This window comes from Sinocyclocheilus grahami, unplaced genomic scaffold (genome assembly GCF_001515645.1).
Source record: "Sinocyclocheilus grahami isolate Dianchi unplaced genomic scaffold, SAMN03320097.WGS_v1.1 scaffold513.1, whole genome shotgun sequence".
NCBI classification, from domain to species: domain Eukaryota; kingdom Metazoa; phylum Chordata; class Actinopteri; order Cypriniformes; family Cyprinidae; genus Sinocyclocheilus; species Sinocyclocheilus grahami.
In genome coordinates, this window is record NW_015505692.1 from 1,079,234 (window position 1) to 1,098,074 (window position 18,841).

An 18,841-nucleotide genomic window follows, 5' to 3' on the forward strand; every position below is an offset into this window, starting at 1 on the left:
AAATGCAGACAAAACTGAAATCCTGCTGGTTGGCCCTAAATCATAGAGCTCCTCCCAGCATGACATCTTCATAGATATCGATGGTGTCCAGATTAGGCCCTCAACAACTGTGCGAAGTTTGGGAGTGTTGTTTGACTCTGCGTTATGCTTTGATTCACATATTGGTCAGATTGTTAAATCATGCTTTTACCAATTGCGGAATATTGTTCATGTACGTCCCTCACTTAATTTTGGAGATGCTGAAACTATTATCCATGCTTTTATAACCTCCAGATTGGATTACTGTAACACTTTATATAGCGGCTTACCTGCCAAAGTTATTAATCGCCTCTAAATGGTACAAAACTCTGCTGCTCGAGCCCTTACATTTAACAAAAAAATCTGCACACATCACTCCCATCCTTCTCCAACTTCACTGGCTTCCTGTGGCCAAACGTATTCAGTTCAAACTCTTAGTTTTAGTTTATAAGTCCTGTCACAGCCTCGCACCTCAATACCTTGCTGAGTTAGTGCAACCATACATTCCTGCACGGACGCTCAGATCTAGCAATGATAACTTGCTTGTTGTGCCCAAGTTTAAACTCTCTACGGTGGGTGGTAGGGCTTTCTGTATTATAGGCCTAAGCTATGGAATAAGCTGCCCCATAATATTCATGCTGCCTCCTCTCTCCAGGCCTTTAAGTCTAAACTTAAAACTCATCTATTCACTTTGTTCTCTAAATCAGTGTTTCCCAACCGGGGTGCCACGGCACACACCACTGTTTGCTTTCACTCGTTAGACATGATTGCAGCGTCTGATTTAGTGGCTGGCAGCTCAAGCTTGGCAACCAGCAGAGTTTTGCAGCTCATGTTGAGTTACAGGTGATTTGGCCATATAGGTGAAGTCAGTATGATCTCAGGGTTTCAGAAAAACACAAGAGTCCAATCTTAAGCTGACTCTGGCAACATACACACACCACAATTTCGGGAATCATTTAAACACAGAACTGAATGTCCTAACTTACAACTCAATGCGTGTACAGATGGCTGGCATTGTGATCTCTATTTTAATCGATTCTCATTTTAACGAAACAATATCGAGTCTTAAATCCCAAGAATCGATTAGTCTAGCCTGTTTTTAGTTAATGGATGGAACATTGTAGTACGCCTCCCATCCAATATATCGCAATAAGCATTATGCTTTAGTACTTTTAATATGAAACAAAGTTTAATTCAAAGTTTTTTTGTAGTTCAAAAAATATAAACTATTCCAAGCTTTTGACAGGTAGCATAAATCAATTCAACATTTTCTCATCTACAAATCATCGTTCTGTCCTTTCATTCTCTCACCTGTAAAGCTCCCAGGTGTCCGGAGTAGGAAAGATCCGAACAAACCCACCCCTCCTGTCATACTCCTCCTGTGCCCTCCTCAGCACTTTCATCTGTGCAGGGGAGACAATAAAACATGCTGTTCAATATCAAATATGTCAGGAGCAGCCAAGAAGAAAGAGCATACATCAGCCTGCTATCTTCAAATAAATTCCTTAGCGTTTGGCTAAAGTAATGGAAACCCCATCGGCTGTAGACTCAGAATCACTGACCTCTTCTGCCGTCAGACTCAGCGTACTCTCCGCTAGCTTAGCACCGGGTTTCTCTCTCTGAGCTTCTGGGTCTGCACTGTTAGCGGATGGCAGTCTCTGACGCTGAGGAAAAGAGTGAATTATTACAAAAATACTGTAGGGGCATGATCTGTTATTACAGATCATAGAGTTCATTCAGTCACTTTTGCAAAGGGTTCAAATATGCAGAGGATGCTGGAAAAGTGAAGGATGTGCAAGACCTGGAGGATTTTTCTGAAGAACTGTAGGCAGTTTATCTGTTCAGCGCTGCATTTCCCAAAAGCATCGTAAGCTTAAAGGAGACATATTATGCCCCTTTTTACAATATATAATATAATATAATATAAGTCTCTGGTGTCCCCAGAATGTGTCTGTGAAGTTTCAGCTCAAAATTCTCCACAGATAATTTATTATATAATTCGAAAATGCCTATTTTGAGTGGAAGCAGAAACACGCTGTTTTTCGGGCCTGTCTCTTTAAATGCAAATGAGCTGCTGCTCCCCGCCCCCTTTTCCAGAATAGAGCTGCGCCTTTACAGCTCGGACCTGCTAAAATCATATGTTTTGGTTCTGATTATCATGTTTATCGTGCTGAAATCATATGAGTTTAAACTTCTGATATAGGGTTTTCTGAGCGCACACATCTGAAGCACACGCACAGAAAGCGGCTGTCACAGCATGTGAGTACTAAACTAAAGTTCACATTCACACACAAGTTTATGTTAAAAAAAACACACATGAGTTACAAAAACAGTCGGTTATGTCTGCGAAGGTAAACAGCTGGGAAATAAATCGCAGGTTTATTTTAGATCTGTGTGATCAATAAATCAATAAATGCACTGCTCTGTCGTCTCCTCTGAGGCTGGGACTCTAAAGTTTGTCATGTTTTCAGACGGGTCATACTGAGGTGGAACATGTCACAGGCTGGTGCTACAGTGAATCCACCCAAGGCGTTTCAGCATTCAAGCTTCCCTCACACCTTTGTGGGCTCTTTTCTCATGGACCTGTGGTTGTCGAAGGTTTCCTTTCCCTTCCGCCGTGCGCAATTCACTTCCCCTTCACCTTGTGTGCAAAAGAGCCATCTACATATATCTACATTATGTATATGTTTTGCTGTTTATCTGTTGGAGTGTGATTGACACAAGCTCATCGGAAATGTCACCTTTAAAGGGTTAGTTCACCCAAAAATGAAAATTAGCCCATAAATTACTCACCTTCAAGTCATCCTAGGTGTATATGACTTTCTTCTTTCAGACGAATCCAGTCGGAGTTATATAAAAAAATTGTCTTTGATCTTTCAAGCTGTTTAATGCCACTAAGCGGGTGTTGCATGCTTCAGTCCAAAATAAGTTAAATAAAAAGCGCCCATCCATAAAAAAAAAGTGTCTCACACGGCTCCGGGGGCTGAACAAATGCCTCCTGTAGCGAATCGATGCGTTTTTGTAAGAAAAATATCCATATTCAAAACGTAATAATCACTTTAATGTAGCTTGCGCCAACAGTTGTACACAGAAGCAGCTCTGGGCGGATGACGGATGAGGTCGACCGATTGAAACCAATGGAGTTACGATCAACTTAAGCTTATGATGCTTTTGGGAAACGCAGTCCAGGATGTTATGGAAGCCCATTTCTGCCACTGAATAAAAAAAATTCAAAAAGATAATTGTGAATTTGTATATCGCAATTCTGACTTTTTTATTGCAATTTTAAGTTTATCTCTCACAATTCTGAGAAAAAAAGTCAGAATTGAGAGATGTATATTCACAATTGTAAGAAAATAGTATTTTTTTCCCTCAGAATTGGATAAAAGTCGTCAGAATTGCGAGAAAAAAGTCGCAATTACCTTATTTTTTAAACAGTGGCGGAAATGGGCTTCCATAGGTTGTCAATCACTCAGGTAATGACACACAGTAATAAGAGTCAAGGGTATGCAAACTTTTTAAAAGATTAATTTATGTACATTTAGTTATTATTTTGTCTTGTGGACTAAAAAGTAAATTAATTCAGGACAATACAAAAAAAAATAGCATGACATTTTTATAATATCTTATTTTGTCAAAATGATTGACATCTTGTATATTCTGTAAGGGCTACAATACGTGTAAAAAGTTTGTTAATGTTTAAAACTTTTTTCGAAAGTTCATTAAATGTTGTTGTCTGTTCATCAAGGCTGCATTTATGTGCTCAAATTCAATAAAAACTGCAATATTGTGAATATTATTGCAATTTAAAATAACTGTTTTGTATTGTAATATATTTTAAAATGTTATTTATAGTATTTCTCTGATCAGAGCTGAATTTTCTGCATCATTCGTAGTAAGAATAACTGACTAATCATTTTGGATGTTAAAATATGTTCACATAACTAGGAATAAGACCAGTAATTCTACGGGACTGTTGAATGCTTGAATCTGATTGGCTGGCGAACGTTTTACGGTGTGCAATTATTTTCAGGGAAACGCATGGCGAACGTAGTTCCAGTCAGGTCTTGACCGCATTACATGTCCATATCACTTCGCCAAATGATTTGAGTTATTTCAAAGGTCCTTACAGCCTAAAACAGCAAAAGAACCAAAAACCCACAATGACTCCGGCCAAATAAATAAATATAGTAAACAACAGGATAAAAAAGACAGATCATTTCCATATTTTTGGAACATGGAACATTCTCTCTCCCTTACAGACGCACATTCATACAGTTTGCACACATGCTAACATACCCGCTAATGTTGTTAGTGCTACTGTGTGCTACTGTGACGATTTTATCAGTAACATCAACTTAAAAACTACATGACTTCTCACAAGCGAGGTAACAACGGACGCTGTTTGTGCAGAAAATGAAATTAAAGTTTCACTATTAGTAAAGACACTGCTGTCGAACAATTTTAAGAGATGTACAGACTCACAGAGGTAATTCTCTCTCTCTCCCTCATAACTTAGTTATTAGCTGCATTAGTCTGCTACCAATGGCTCAAGCCTCCGTTACTAACGTAGGTCTAAAATTACGTTTTGGAATTAGCAACGGAGGCATTGGATGAGATGCGGAAGAAATTAGTCCTACTTACAATAGTGTTTTAAGTACGTCAATTATTCCTTGCTTAAAAGACATTCTTCTATCTTGTGTAGTAACATTATTCAGTTCTGAAGTCAGAAGAAATGGAGACTAGTTTGTAGATTAAACTCTGGCCATGGGGCAGCTCTCACAGCTGGACTCTTCAATCAGATTCACAAAATTATTACAACTAGAAAATTCTGTTGTGCTTTAAAAACAGGGTATCAAACAACAGCATTCTCATTAATGCCACGTAAGTCTCTACGGCTCAGTAGCACTCTAAACAAAGAGTTTAAGGTATCAAGCTAGATCACATCGGTCTACCCTGGGTCTAAAAAAACTCAGCAAATCGACAGAGAAATCAGCTCCTTAACATCTAGTTTGTTAACTGTGGAGAGCTGTGTCCCAAATCCACCATGGAATTCCCTAAATCCTTTTCATCAGATTGATATGAAACAGCTGCTCCAAACTCTGACAGCCAGAGTCCCACCCTCTTGAGAACCGACTGTGGGCCAAAAATTACCAGTCCATTATAAGCATTTGGAACCAATAACATGATCTAGTGACCAGCATGAAACTCATGTGCCTCGACTGGTTGGTTGTACACCGGTTGCTGGTTGCTCTGAGTGCAAAATGCAAATTCATTCTTTGCCACTAGGTGCCGCTTTTGGAGCGGTAAAAATAGCGGTTTCCCCGGTAACGCTATATGCAAAGCAGCACTGCACTCACAAACGCTGCTTTATCAGGCATCGCAGACGAGATGAAATGAAAATGAGACCAATCGGACCAATCACCGCAGATTAGCGTCACGCAAAGCAGGGGTTTGGAAAAATGAATCGTTGAGAGAATCGTTTGGGAGTCTTTGAGCAAATAAGTTAAAAATAAATGCATATTATAAGACAATGATGCATTTTCAATTCGCAATTTCAATTTGCGCAACTTGAAGGGTAATGGAAACGCGCCTACTGACACCTGCATGATGAAACATGAAGGGTTTTCTTCTCATTATTCTTATTAAAAAACACTTTAAGATTGTCTGATGATCATCATGATTGTCCTAACAACTTGTTGTTTATCCTGTGTATCTACACAGGGAAAACTATTTAAATAAGTTCAAAGTGTGGGTATTTTTACCTGAAGTTTCTGCGGAGGATTCTTCATTCTTGAATCAATCCCAGCTCTGTCGGGACGCGGCTGTCGTAATAATGGATCCTGACACACAAAACCTAAGCACAAGAAACAGTTGCTGTTCAGACAAGAGTGGATTAATACAATCCATTCATAATTAGCTTTCTATCCGTTCAGATGTGTAATGGAGTGTGTGTAAATAACAGCAGACAGTCAGAAAAAGTTTATCTCAAATGTTCTGTTTGATGTTAGAATTTTAGCAATAATACATGCTATATATTACTGTTCAAAAATGTGTTCGTTTTTAATACTCTTCAGCAAGGATGCATTAAATTGAATAAAAATGTCAATAAAAACCTTTATAAATGTTACAAAAGATTTCTATTTCAAATAAATGCTGCTCTTTAAATTTTCCTTTTATCTAAGAATTCAGAATAAAGACACTGTACTATGGTTTCCACACTTTCATTAAGCAGCACAGCCATTTCAACTCTGATAATAAATGTTTCTTGAGTAGCAAATCAGCATATTAGAATGATTTCTTAAGACACTGAAGACTGGAGTAATGATGCTGAAAATTCAGCTTTGATCACAGGAATAAATTACATTTTTCAATATATTCACACAGAAAACAGCAATTTATATTGTAACAATATTTCACAATATTACTGTTTTTTAAATGCAGCCTTTGTGAGCAGAAGAGACTTCTTTCAAAAACATTAAAGCCATCTTACTGACCCCAAACTTTTGAACAGTAGTGTATGTGGTCAATCATAAGCGTCAATTAAAATAATCACAATTTGTCACATGACACCTCTGTTCCAAAACGTTTTGAGCTGCCTTGCATAAATGCCGCCTAAATAATTAATTACTTGATTTATTACTTAATTTATTACTCATAACATCATATTAACGCCATTAAAAAACACCATACGCAAAAACAACAACAAAACAATTTTAAATGAACAAATTCACCACACAAATGTTTAAACATTCATAGACAAAAGTATAGCAAAAGAATCTGTCGCCAGAATCGAAATCCTCAACTTTTACAAAGAATGAACGAATAGTTGATCAGTTCTGCGGTGGCCAGACATCCAAAAATGATGTCAAGTAATCATCAGAAATGTGGATAGACACAGACAAACGAACAAGATAAAATACTGCATACGATCAACAACCGTCACAGTACAGCGATCAATCAATACAGTGAGCGTTCTTTTCTCTGGCGTCACATTTGCGAGCTTTTGGAGTGGGGACAACCTATTACGTAAGCATAACAAAACTCTGCCTTGAGCAATCGTTATTTTCATGAGCGCTGCAGAGGTATTTTCTTCAGTGACAGTTCAATGACTCATGCAAGCGTCTAATGTTCTGCTGACAGTTCCTTCATGCAAGTCATCTTATGCTAATGAACAGCGCCTGTGGGTAACTCTTTAACACTGTGCTTCTGATGCAGGGCAATTCATTGCTTTTCAGACACATCACATTTGATCATCGCACAGTTTGAAGGGTTGGAAGAATGTCACCAGCAGGCAACAATGCCCTATTAGTGGATTGTGAGCAATATGGATTTAGTGAGACGCCCAGCGTGACCTATGAAACCTATGAAATACTAGGGATGTAGCGATATTATCAATATCGCGATATTGTATCGTGGTATCATCGTGGTCATATGACGATAGGCAAGAAGTGTAGTTTTTAAAATACATTTGTTTTGGGCCATTATGCTTTGGCACAGTATCTGTCAAACAAAATGAAACCAAAAGCACAATATGGTTAATCCCTTCATCAAGTCTGTTTCAAAGCGAAGCGCACACTTCGTTCATGCGATCAGCTCGTGATCCGGTGTTTCCGCGCCTCAGAACGGCTCGTTCACACTGAATGAATGCAGTCCACTCTAGTGATGGGTCGTTCTTGAACGATTCGTTCATTTTGCACGAATCTTTAATGTGACTCGGGAAGAACGAGTCGTCTTGGGGAGTGATTCGTTCAGTCGCGCATGCGCAGCATCCTATAGGTTCTGTACTGGATTTAGTCAAGTAGTTCACCTGTTTCGAGTCTTCGGGTTTTTCGAGTCGTTCGTTCATCACGTGACAGACCCATAAGCTTAACCAATACAGTCTGAGTCGGAAAAAGACTTAATAATAATAATAACCAACTCTTTATTACCTTTGTTACAACATTCAGTGTTATGGAAAAGAACCATAATGACAGAAATTCACACATTTATAAACTGTAAGAAGTAAAAAGCTACAATTTGAGACCAGAAACGCATCAGGTAACTGTAAGAGTAAATAATAATTATAATAACGATGATGATAATAATAATAAATATAACTATGCACCCGTTTGTAAGGAAGCTTGTAAATTAACTAATTTCTCTATCCAATGCTGTCACGTCACGTGACAAAAGAACGAACGATTCGAAAGACTCGAGAGATGAACTAATCAATTCTCTTTCCGCTCAGACTGCATTGGTTAAAGCGTATGGGGCTGTCACGTGATGAACGAACGACTCAAACCCGAAGACTTGTCAGATAAGAGTTGAGGTGAGCTAATCATAGACTGAAGACGCAGGTAAACAATGAATTCATCTTTTCTGTTTCTTATAGCAGTTTTGTATTGTGATCAACGTTTGTGTAAGTAGTAGACGTGTTAGGGAAGTAACACGTAACATTTTAATTATATTTTGCTAAAATGAACGAAATGACTCGAAAAAAGATTCTTTCATTTTGCTGAACGAGACTCAAAGGTCCGAGTCTGTAAAATGATCCGAACTTCCCATCACTAGTCCACTCCTTTATTGCACGTGCTGTGAGTTTGCACGTTATTTTCGCGGCAGATGATTACAGCGTTTCACTAGATTTGTAGTGAGACGTGTTTTTGTGAGCATGTTTTCACTGAAGCTGTAGTTTCCTTCAAAACAAAAGCTCTACTGACGTTTCCGTCAAAATAAAAGCTTAAAGTGCAGAATGAATTTCTGACTGCTAGCGGTTTAAATGCAGTCCAAATTCACAATATCTCTTCCAAGTGTAGAAATTAGGAAAGAAGTAGGGTAAATATATACCTATTAAAATATTCATTTTCATTTATTTTACAGTGCAACTGTTTTACAGTATATGGCTGTTACTGTCACTGTTGTTATTATTATTATTATTCTATTCTAATTTGTTTGGCTTCCTAAAACCCCAGTGTGAATGTAACCACAGTTTACCACAAATAAAAAGAGAGTTGAGTCTCCTTTAAAGTCAATTCACAGACTTTTTTCTGACTTAAGTTAAGAAACATGGGTTGGAGCTCTTAATTTTGAACTCTTAAAGTGCATTAGATAGAATAATTTAACTTTAAAATGTTAAATTGAAATTTTTCCCAATTCTTCAGGTTTCTTTTTAAATATCGCAATAATATCGTATCGTCAGATTTTGATATCGTTACATCCCTATGAAATACCCATTTTATTTTCTCCCTTTTCTTTCCGTTTAAATTTTTGTAGATTCTGTGTTTTATGACGTAATGCAATTTTTTAAATAAAAAATGGTGGTAATCATGAATGCATAAAACTTCAACGATTTAATTAAGCTTTTAAAATGTAATCAAATGAAATTTGAACAATTCCTTTAATTGTTGGCATTGTGCTGCACAAAAGAGGTTTATGGTTTAAATGAAAACGTGGATAAAAATTTGTATGATATTCCGTACGTTTCGTCAGATTTTGATATCGTTACATCCCTATGAAATACCCATTTTATTTTCTCCCTTTTCTTTCCGTTTAAATTTTTGTAGATTCTGTGTTTTATGACGTAATGCAATTTTTTTAATAAAAAATGGTGGTAATCATGAATGCATAAAACTTCAACGATTTAATTAAGCTTTTAAAATGTAATCAAATGAAATTTGAACAATTCCTTTAATTGTTGGCATAGTGCTGCACAAAAGAGGTTTATGGTTTAAATGAAAACGTGGATAAAAATTTGTATGATATTCCGTAAAAAAAGATCTTTTAACAACTGTATTATTATCATTGTCATTATTACTTTGAGAAATACATTCTACTGTACAACAGTAACATATTTCTGTCATAATTTCTTCAATTTTTATTCATAATTTCATAATGAATGCTTGAGATGTTTGCCCCATTTGCCATATTGAGCTTTATTAATTAACCAAGCTTTTGGCAGATTGTTGTTTATACAGTTGTTTAAACGAGTTTATACAGTGAGATTAGTATGTGCCGTGTATGAGAAACTGAGTCAAGCAGAACATGCGGACCTTATATTTCAACAGTAGTCTTCTTGCACTTGAATATTCACAGCTACAAGCCCATATTGTCATTGCATTAAGTGTACAGCCCTACTTTGTATTTATTCATCCAAATTTTGCCAGATTTTGTGATTTCGTCTACGTTTTCCACAAACCCTCATGTATGGCAGGAAAGCACAACACTCCTTCTTCTCAACCGGTCATTACTGCAGACCAAACAAATGTGACCCACATGACAAAAGCCACGGGCACAGTAACCTGCAGTTATGGCTGTTCTGAGGTTTGAAAATATGACCGAACATGCACATTCACAACATGAGACTGAGGTGAAGTGGTTAAGGACTGGTCAGGGTTACGACTGAGACTCTGAGACTGGGAAAAAGCAAACTTACCCACAAGAGAAAACATATCGGAGATCATGCTGGCCTTTATCTTTAAATCCAGAGGAGCATCGCTAGAAATATAAAAAGACAAAAATGCATTAGTGCACTGTTATATTAACCTTGTGGGCCAATAAATTCTTCGGATTTATAAGCCTTTAAAAGAAACACAATACAACATGATTATTTTCTTTCTTCCATGAAACACAAAATGGGCAGAATGTCCAAGCTGCTCATTTCCACCTAATTAAAGGTGATGTATACTGTCAAGCTGCAAAATCCATAATAACAACTTCATTGCTTGTTCTAATGCACCACATTTCAAGTCATTCAAATAATACAAGAGTCCAATTTTAGAGCACCTTGACGTTTTCAATACAATACAACCTAAATCCTATACAGTGAACACTGACAAAAATGCATCTCTTGTTAAAAGGCTAGTTCACCCACAAATTAAAACTCTGAAAAATGTTTTGTCCACACAATGAAAATCAATGGGGTCAAAGGATCTACACAACTAGATGACTAACCTCTGCCAAAAGCACTAAATGACACTTCCACTTGATAGTGAACACAAATGTGAAGATATTTCAACTTTTCCATTCTTGAACCCAAACCAGTGCAGTCTGTGCTGTTTTTAGAAGCACCACACAAATGGCACTTAATGGCAGGCTTGAGTTTGACTCAAGTATTCATGAAGAACTTCCCTCTAATTGGACAAATTACTCAAAGGATTGTTTGACACAAAAACAATTGAGTGTGAATTGCCCATTTTTGTGAGAATTGTTATCTTGTATTGAAAAACATTTGGGGAGTAAATAGCTTTTTTAATAGGAAGCATTTATTTTTAATTGTGCACTTTATCTCTGATCTAGAATAGAGGGTATTTGGCTTTTGAAATTCCTTTATCATCTTGTTGAACTTCTTGTTGGGCCATTGGCTATCAAGATCTTAAGTTCATCACTTTCGGAGCTTTTGAATGTCACTGCTGAGCAACTTGACAAGATAGATGCTGTTCTTCATCTTATAACATGGGCACTATTTAGGATGTTCATTAGTAGTTTGTCAGTTGTGAGACAAAGTTGCCTTGGAAAACTCTTCACTTAATGGCTTTTACCAGCCTTTATGCCACCACTGGCATGGAACCGCAGGTTGGTTTTCCAACGCTTCACCTTCCAAGAAGCCCATGGTGACTGGGTCTGTTCGGTACGTTCACAGACTGAGGGGAATGCTGTCAAATGCTTTTAGTTGATGTATGCCATACTGAACGTTCCTCTTCTTCTTTATGTCGTTTAAGATGATTATCTTGTCCATGAGGAGCTGATCTTTGCATCCTCTGCTTTTTCCTCCTACAGCCCTACTTTCCTACCCCGGAGATCAGGGCCTGTATTCACAAAACATCTTAAGGCTAAAAGTAGCTCATAACTTGCAGATTTAGGAGGAAATCTTAAAAAATAATGGGCGTCAATCCTAAATTTAGGACTCCTACATTTTTACTCCAAGAGTATTTCACAAAGCGTTTTAGCGCTAAAACTAGCTCCTAAATCTGTGAAACGTTAGGAGTAGTGAAGAGGACTTCCTGGTTTTGGAGGATATCCTAATTTCAAATTTTCCTTTGATTATATCCTAGTTTTCATTAACCAGTTGGGCAAGATGTAACAGATGTTCTTGAGTCCAGTTTGGTTTATTTAACCTTTGCATGTCTTACTATAAGCCATGATTATTCTACTCTGTTAATTAAAAGGCTGTTTATATGCATATCCGTAAATTGTTTATGAGAAGCATACATGTAAGAGGCTGACAATAAGCTGAACATATACTTGTTTAATTAGTGATACTTAGCCAGCATTTTAAAATCTTTATTTGAATGTCAACATAATATCAAGCTCTACAACATTTCTATGAATAAATCTCTGACAGAGACCCCTCCCCTATCAGCCAATCACTGTGTGCATAGTTAGTAAGCATGCTGACATCATCTTAAAGGGATAGTTCACCCAAAAATGAGAATTATGTCATTAAAGTCCCCCTGTAGTCAAATATTTTATCCCTTAAAACTTATCTTTGATCATCAAAATGACATATTTAAATATTTTTTCTTGTGAAAATAATTGTAATGCCTTAAAATAGCTTGAATGTAACTCTACACCCTTGCCTCATTTACTATACGCGGATCTATTAGTCCCGCCTCCTGATCCACTGAACTGAAGTAACTGCAAAACAATGCCATACACAGATAATGACTGATAAAAATATGTTTTTACTAGCGGACAACTACAGTGAATACTGTAACATTCGTTAAAGTTACTTACTTGACGATGTTGTGTCCTAAAATTCCTTGAAGACTGGAATGCAGCCGTTTGTGATTATTAATTCGCGCCCGCGAGCATACGCGTGTGAAGTGCAGACGCAGATGCGGGAGAGGTTACATTTACACTGTTGCCATGGGTTATAATGCAAGTTAGCTTCATGGGTTTTTTGTGCCGATTCATTTTTGGTTTTGTGCTGGTATTGGTATATTTTGCATGCTAGTGATAGGAACCGATCCCTTGACGTGATTGGTTATTGGTTTGTGACGTAGCAAACCAAGGGCTGTTTCAAACCATATTTCTGGGTCAGCCTTTGGGAAACTACAGTTTTAAGGAGAAAATACTCAGCAAGGGTGTTGATTAATAGATTGGCACATGGTTTGTCTAAACGCATATTAAAAACACCACATAGACAAATAAACAACATAAAAAACTTGATTTTCACTACAGGGGGACTTTAATTACTCACCCTCATGTCGTTCCAAACCTGTAAGACCTTCGTTTATCTTCGGAACACAAATTAAGATATTCTTGATGAATTCCGAGAGCTCTCTGACCCTCCATAGACAGCAATGTAATTACCACGATCACGGTCCAGAAACTTAGTAAGGACATCGGTAAAATAATCCATGTGACATCAGGGGTCATTTTTGGGTGAACTATACCTTTAAGACTTCTCTCTATTCCTTAGTAAAAGTTTGTCTCAGCAGCTTTGTGAATAGGTTTTAAGAGAAAACTCTTAGCTAAAAACATTTACTGCTTTTTAGGAGAACTCTAAGTGGTAAGAAAATATTTTGTGAATACGGGCCCAAGTCTGTTTAATTTTGCTCATGTCAGATAGTACATCTTTTGTATGTAATTCCTGCGTAAACCAGTCTGGTAACATACTCAAATCACTGGTTGCCTCACTTAAAGCCCTTGCAAGATCTTAACGCAGTGCATCAAAGCTCCAGATCCAGTAGTTTGAACAAGTCTAGACCTGATAACTTCCAGTTGGTTAGATCCTCCAAACGTAACGGGAAATCCTTCCACTCATCTGGCGTTACGCTTTGAAATAGGCTTTTCTTGGATGTTTCGATTTGATCCCACCTCTTATGACAGATGCCGTGGTGTAGATCAGCCGCTTGAGCTTTGTAAGGTTTATAAGGAATACTAGAGATGTTCGATACACCATATTGAATTTTACGTGGATTAAAAAAGAGGATTTGAGGCTTTACAGTCTTTACAATGGCATGCACTGTATGAAAGTCCTGGATCGCATGTAACTTTCAAAACTCACAAATTTCAGTACTGTTTTATGGAATGTTTGTCAAGTAAATGTTTTTTGGAAAGGTGTTTTATCGGCTGAACAATTGGTTTGAACCCTCATATCATCATTTTTATTCCTGTCAAAACTAAATGTGGCGCAAAGTCAGATCTTGACTAGGGCCATATTAACAGTTCATACTTGTTAATTTAGCAATTTTCAGGCCTGATGTAAAACTCCATATCAACTCCTTGCACTCTGCCAAAAGAGAGACCTAAAATGTATATTTTAAACTGTATATTCCTTGTATGGATGGCTGTATGTGATGGGAATTTAAAGTGTGCAATGCAGTGATCTCAGTTTGCATTTGTCGGTATAAGACAGGCACAACACAAACACCCAAAACCTGGTAAAAAGTTGTTATTGTACACATCACCATAAACACAAAAAAATGGAAAAATCAATGGATTAGTGTGTGTGCGTCGCTCACCATGCCAATGAAGGAGAGAGGTTCACTTCCAAGAGCCACGGTTTGAGGTTGGAATCAATGAGAACGTCGAAGCCGTACAGTTCTGCGAATTGAGACACACACGCACAGAGTGAGACGGGTGAACGAGAGGACACACACCACACAGAGATGGCCAGCACTACTGAGGGCCATCTGTGAATGTAAATGAAATTAAATGTCCATTACAGCAGTAATGGAAGAAGAAACAGGCCGCAAACGCACTGACAAGTTTTGGGAGTGACAACCTCCTCAAAATACAGAAGTAAATCCTCTAAATTATCATTCGTGTCTCTCCTGAACCTGGCATGGCTGACCGGATATTACAGTATCCAATTATGGATATTGTGATCTTAAATCATGACATATACATTATCTGTCACTGCATTAGCAGCTAGTGGTCACTACCTGCTTGTGAACTGTATATAATGTGGTTGTGACTTCTGCAAATAACTGAGCTCTGTAAACATAAACACTCAGAATATGAGAGATTTTTACAGCCATATTTAACTATATTGTAGGTCTGTGATTTAAGAAACAGATGAAGTTGAATACTAGGAATAAGGGACCCAAATACCCAAATAAGGGACTGATTTTTAAAACTACACACAGTGCTCCTCAAATGCTCTGGCTTGACATATAATTGTTTTCAATACGAAAAAAATACATAGCACACACAAAAAGACGACAAAATTTTATATTTTTGTATTGAATACAATTTAAGTGTACTTGTAATAAACATTGCTCCCAAATTGACATCTTACTTTTTTTCTTATGGCCAAAAGACTGTGGTAGGGCTGTGCATATATTTGCATTTGCTCTTGAGAAAAAAGTGGTTATTGCAACAATGAAGCGACTTCTTTAAAGAAAACATAAACACATTAAACAAGTGGCAGGTTTATTAGTTTGCATTTACACTCCACTTAATGCACAGATCTATTCTCACATACAGTATCCATTTGTTTTCTTTTTTTAATCCCATCCATTGCCATGGTCATCACTATCAATCACTGTATTTTCGGATTCAAACCTGTATTTCAGTATGGTTGTCAATTAAAAAAATTTGCAGTGTGAAACTACACTCTCAAAAGCTGTCACTGGGACAGTACTTTTTCACTCTTGCAAAAACACTGTTATCAATGAAGTTGTCTTTACTGCGCAATCAAACTCTTATTTAACCAGTGGTTACACTTTGTTGGTTATAATGAATGGATTCACACACACACACACACACACACACACACACACACACAAACCAACAATGTTTGACACTGGTTTGCATGATGTAAATAGAAAGTTTGATACTCTTCAGAGAGCGCTCATATAAACACACATGGAGACGTTTGAAAGCAGCGCCTACCAGCTGGCATGAAATGAAAAAGGGGAGTGAAATTGGCTTACTGTCTTTATGAGTAATACATCACCATAATATACACAATATTCCCTAATTTTATATCATCACACATATACACATATTATTACAACTATGTAGCTAATATACAGTGTATTGGCTAGCCCACGAAGACAGCATAATCCTGCTTCCTGCCTTTTGGAAGAGCCTTCTATTTGGGAACATACGTAGGCAGTTCACTGTGTTTTGAAAGAGAGCCTATATGTGGCTCTAAATGCCCTCTGGCTTAAAGCGGGTCTTTATCAAGCGGTTTCTTGTGGCCACTCCCCTCACCACCTTCAAACCCAAGAGAGAGAGAGAGAGAGAGAGAGAGAGAGAGAGAGAGAGAGTCTGAATGTTTTTGCTGTGAGCTCTTGAGAAAACAGAGCTGTTTTAGAGAGCGAGGCCACGCTGTGCTGACATCAGGACTATAAGCCTGTGTCCACCTTTATACTAAACGTCACAGCATCACTGATCTGGTTCCCAAAGCGATCAACAATTGATCCTACAAGAGGACTCCGAATCTTTAAAGGATTTAAAAATCTACTGTTGTGCTTTACTGAAGGTTGTGTTGTGTTGTTTCCAACCATCTTAACTGTGACATACTTCTTACTCTAACAACCATTTTCAGACAACCACTGATTCAGAAGCATTTGCTTTATTAATGCTTCCGCCCCCCCTTCATAAACCATCTGCCAGTTCCAGTTCACCACTGATCCTGTGTAATTATTTAAGACAGATCCCAGACCAGATTGTTTCATGTACTGTATGAGTATTTTGTAAAACTGTTATGCGTGGTATACTGCAATCCATTTAATTGTAAACAGGTAGAATTTGCAACTAAGAGCATCTGGACCTGGCTATCCAATCACTTTAGAAGTCACTTATTCACTCATTCATCAGCTGACTGGATTCAGAATAACCACGTCCAGATGATCTAGAATAAGATTTTACCTGCTTCTACATTAAAATGTGAAAATGACCTGGATCATAGGCACAACCGTTGTCAGACAAGCCTGGGTCAATGTTGGCTTCAAGCTTTCTGTGAATATATTTCTCATGTCTGTGAGGCAAGCATCCTCGACACAGTTTCTCTTCATTTTTTTCCAGAGATGGCAGAAAGCGAGTCCAGTTTTTATTTTTATTTTACAAAAGCACAATGTTTTGTTGATATTGTGAGTGTACACAAATAAAAGACCCTTTACAGTTTTGAATGATATATTAATCTTATCGAGCAAAAATGACGGTATTTTGTTTCCAGTTTTATCAGGTAAAAAAAGTGCCAGTGATGGCAATAATGCACATTCATTTAGGTTAACATTAGAGCAAACAGCCGCGCAAAGGTGCTACTACTTACATATTGCAATGATAAGCCATATATGAGGTTGATGAATGATAGGCGAACATTTCAATTGCCTCAAGGACCAGCCAGTAATAATTAGGGCCCTACGATTTCCACGATGTGGAAAACATGGACAGAATCGCAAAATCCAGTCATAAAAACTGAATGTCGTGGAATGTCACGGAATTTGCCAACTTTTGGACGAATGGACTTGTATCTGTAAATATTAAGCCACAAAATGACTATTTAAATATGAATCCTGCATGTTCTACGTGTCTCTGTGTTCATAAATGGTGCAGACGCGTGGTTTTGTTTACTACACACAATCACGGTGATTTCAGCGTCTGGCATCTCACTTAATGAGTCATGACTAAAAGGAATCACTAAATGAAATAAATGAACAACATCCCCAGAACTGCTCTGAGAGTACTTCATGAGCAGTTCACAGTTTTATTTGAGTAAAGCTAACAGCTAGCGTAGACTTGTGCCGATATTCGGTAATGCGATATATCACGGTAATGAATATGCACGATATTGTTATCGTGGGCACTTCTAAATACCGTGAATAATTATAGATTACAAATTATTCAGAATTTTTTATGCATTTTAAGAATACTTTTGCCATCAACTGGTCAAAATGCACAACAGCGCTGTATGCTGCGTGAAAGACGCGTGCGCACCCTGATGTAAACAAGCGCGGACGAGAAGCGCACGGCGGAACACGTGAGAGACGCACTTTCACTCTCTGACAGCAGATGGCGCTAAACTGCAGAAATAATAATCATAATAATCATAATAATGCATTTAAATGCAGCCGTTACCCTGGAAACCCTGTAAACAAAGCAGCTGCACTACTTTCTGTTTCTGAGTGGACAGAATCGCAAAATCCAGTCATAAAAACTGAATGTCGTGGAATGTCACGGAATTTGTCAACTTTTGGACGAATGGACTTGTATCTGTAAATATTAAGCCACAAAATGACTATTTAAATATGAATCCTGCATGTTCTACGTGTCTCTGTGTTCATAAATGGTGCAGACGCGTGGTTTTGTTTACTACACACATACTGAATCACGCGTGACGCTCACGGTGATTTCAGCGTCTGGCATCTCACTTAATGAGTCACATGACTAAAAGGAATCACTAAATGAAATAAATGAACAACATCCCCAGAACTGCTCTGAGAGTACTTCATGAGCAGTTCACAGTTTTATTTGAGTAAAGCTAACAGCTAGCGTAGACTTGTGCCGGTATTCGGTAATGCGATATATCACGGTAATGAATATGCACGATATTGTTATCGTGGGCACTTCTAAATACCGTGAATAATTATAGATTACAAATTATTCAGAATTTTTAATGCATTTTAAGAATACTTTTGCCATCAACTGGTCAAAATGCACAACAGCGCTGTACGCTGCGTGAGAGACGCGTGCGCACCCTGATGTAAACAAGCGCGGACGAGAAGCGCACGGCGGAACACGTGAGAGACGCACTTTCACTCTCTGACAGCAGATGGCGCTAAACTGCAGAAATAATAATCATAATAATCATAATAATGCATTTAAATGCAGCCGTTACCCTGGAAACCCTGTAAACAAAGCAGCTGCACTACTTTGTTTCTGAATC

The 18,841-nt window shown here is 37.7% G+C and overlaps 1 protein-coding gene and 1 long non-coding RNA gene across 3 annotated transcripts in view; one reads left to right on the plus strand and one right to left on the minus strand.

Moving 5' to 3' along the window:
- The window catches only part of ttll5 (tubulin tyrosine ligase-like family, member 5), a 104,647-nt gene that overhangs the window by 59,157 nt on the left and 26,649 nt on the right, over positions 1 to 18,841 (minus strand). For both annotated transcript variants that reach the window (XM_016237411.1, XM_016237409.1), the window contains exons 12-16: positions 14,466 to 14,547; positions 10,433 to 10,494; positions 5,784 to 5,875; positions 1,581 to 1,682; positions 1,330 to 1,421 (exon numbers count right to left, since the gene is read on the minus strand). In XM_016237411.1, the coding sequence (XP_016092897.1) occupies positions 1,330 to 1,421; positions 1,581 to 1,682; positions 5,784 to 5,875; positions 10,433 to 10,494; positions 14,466 to 14,547 (430 nt within the window). The remainder of the gene's footprint in view (positions 1 to 1,329; positions 1,422 to 1,580; positions 1,683 to 5,783; positions 5,876 to 10,432; positions 10,495 to 14,465; positions 14,548 to 18,841) is intronic.
- LOC107554798 (uncharacterized) overlaps positions 13,426 to 18,841 on the plus strand; it is a 15,798-nt gene continuing 10,382 nt past the window's right edge. The window contains exons 1-2 of the long non-coding RNA XR_001605100.1: positions 13,426 to 13,545; positions 16,436 to 16,445. This is a non-coding gene — a long non-coding RNA (uncharacterized lncRNA). The remainder of the gene's footprint in view (positions 13,546 to 16,435; positions 16,446 to 18,841) is intronic.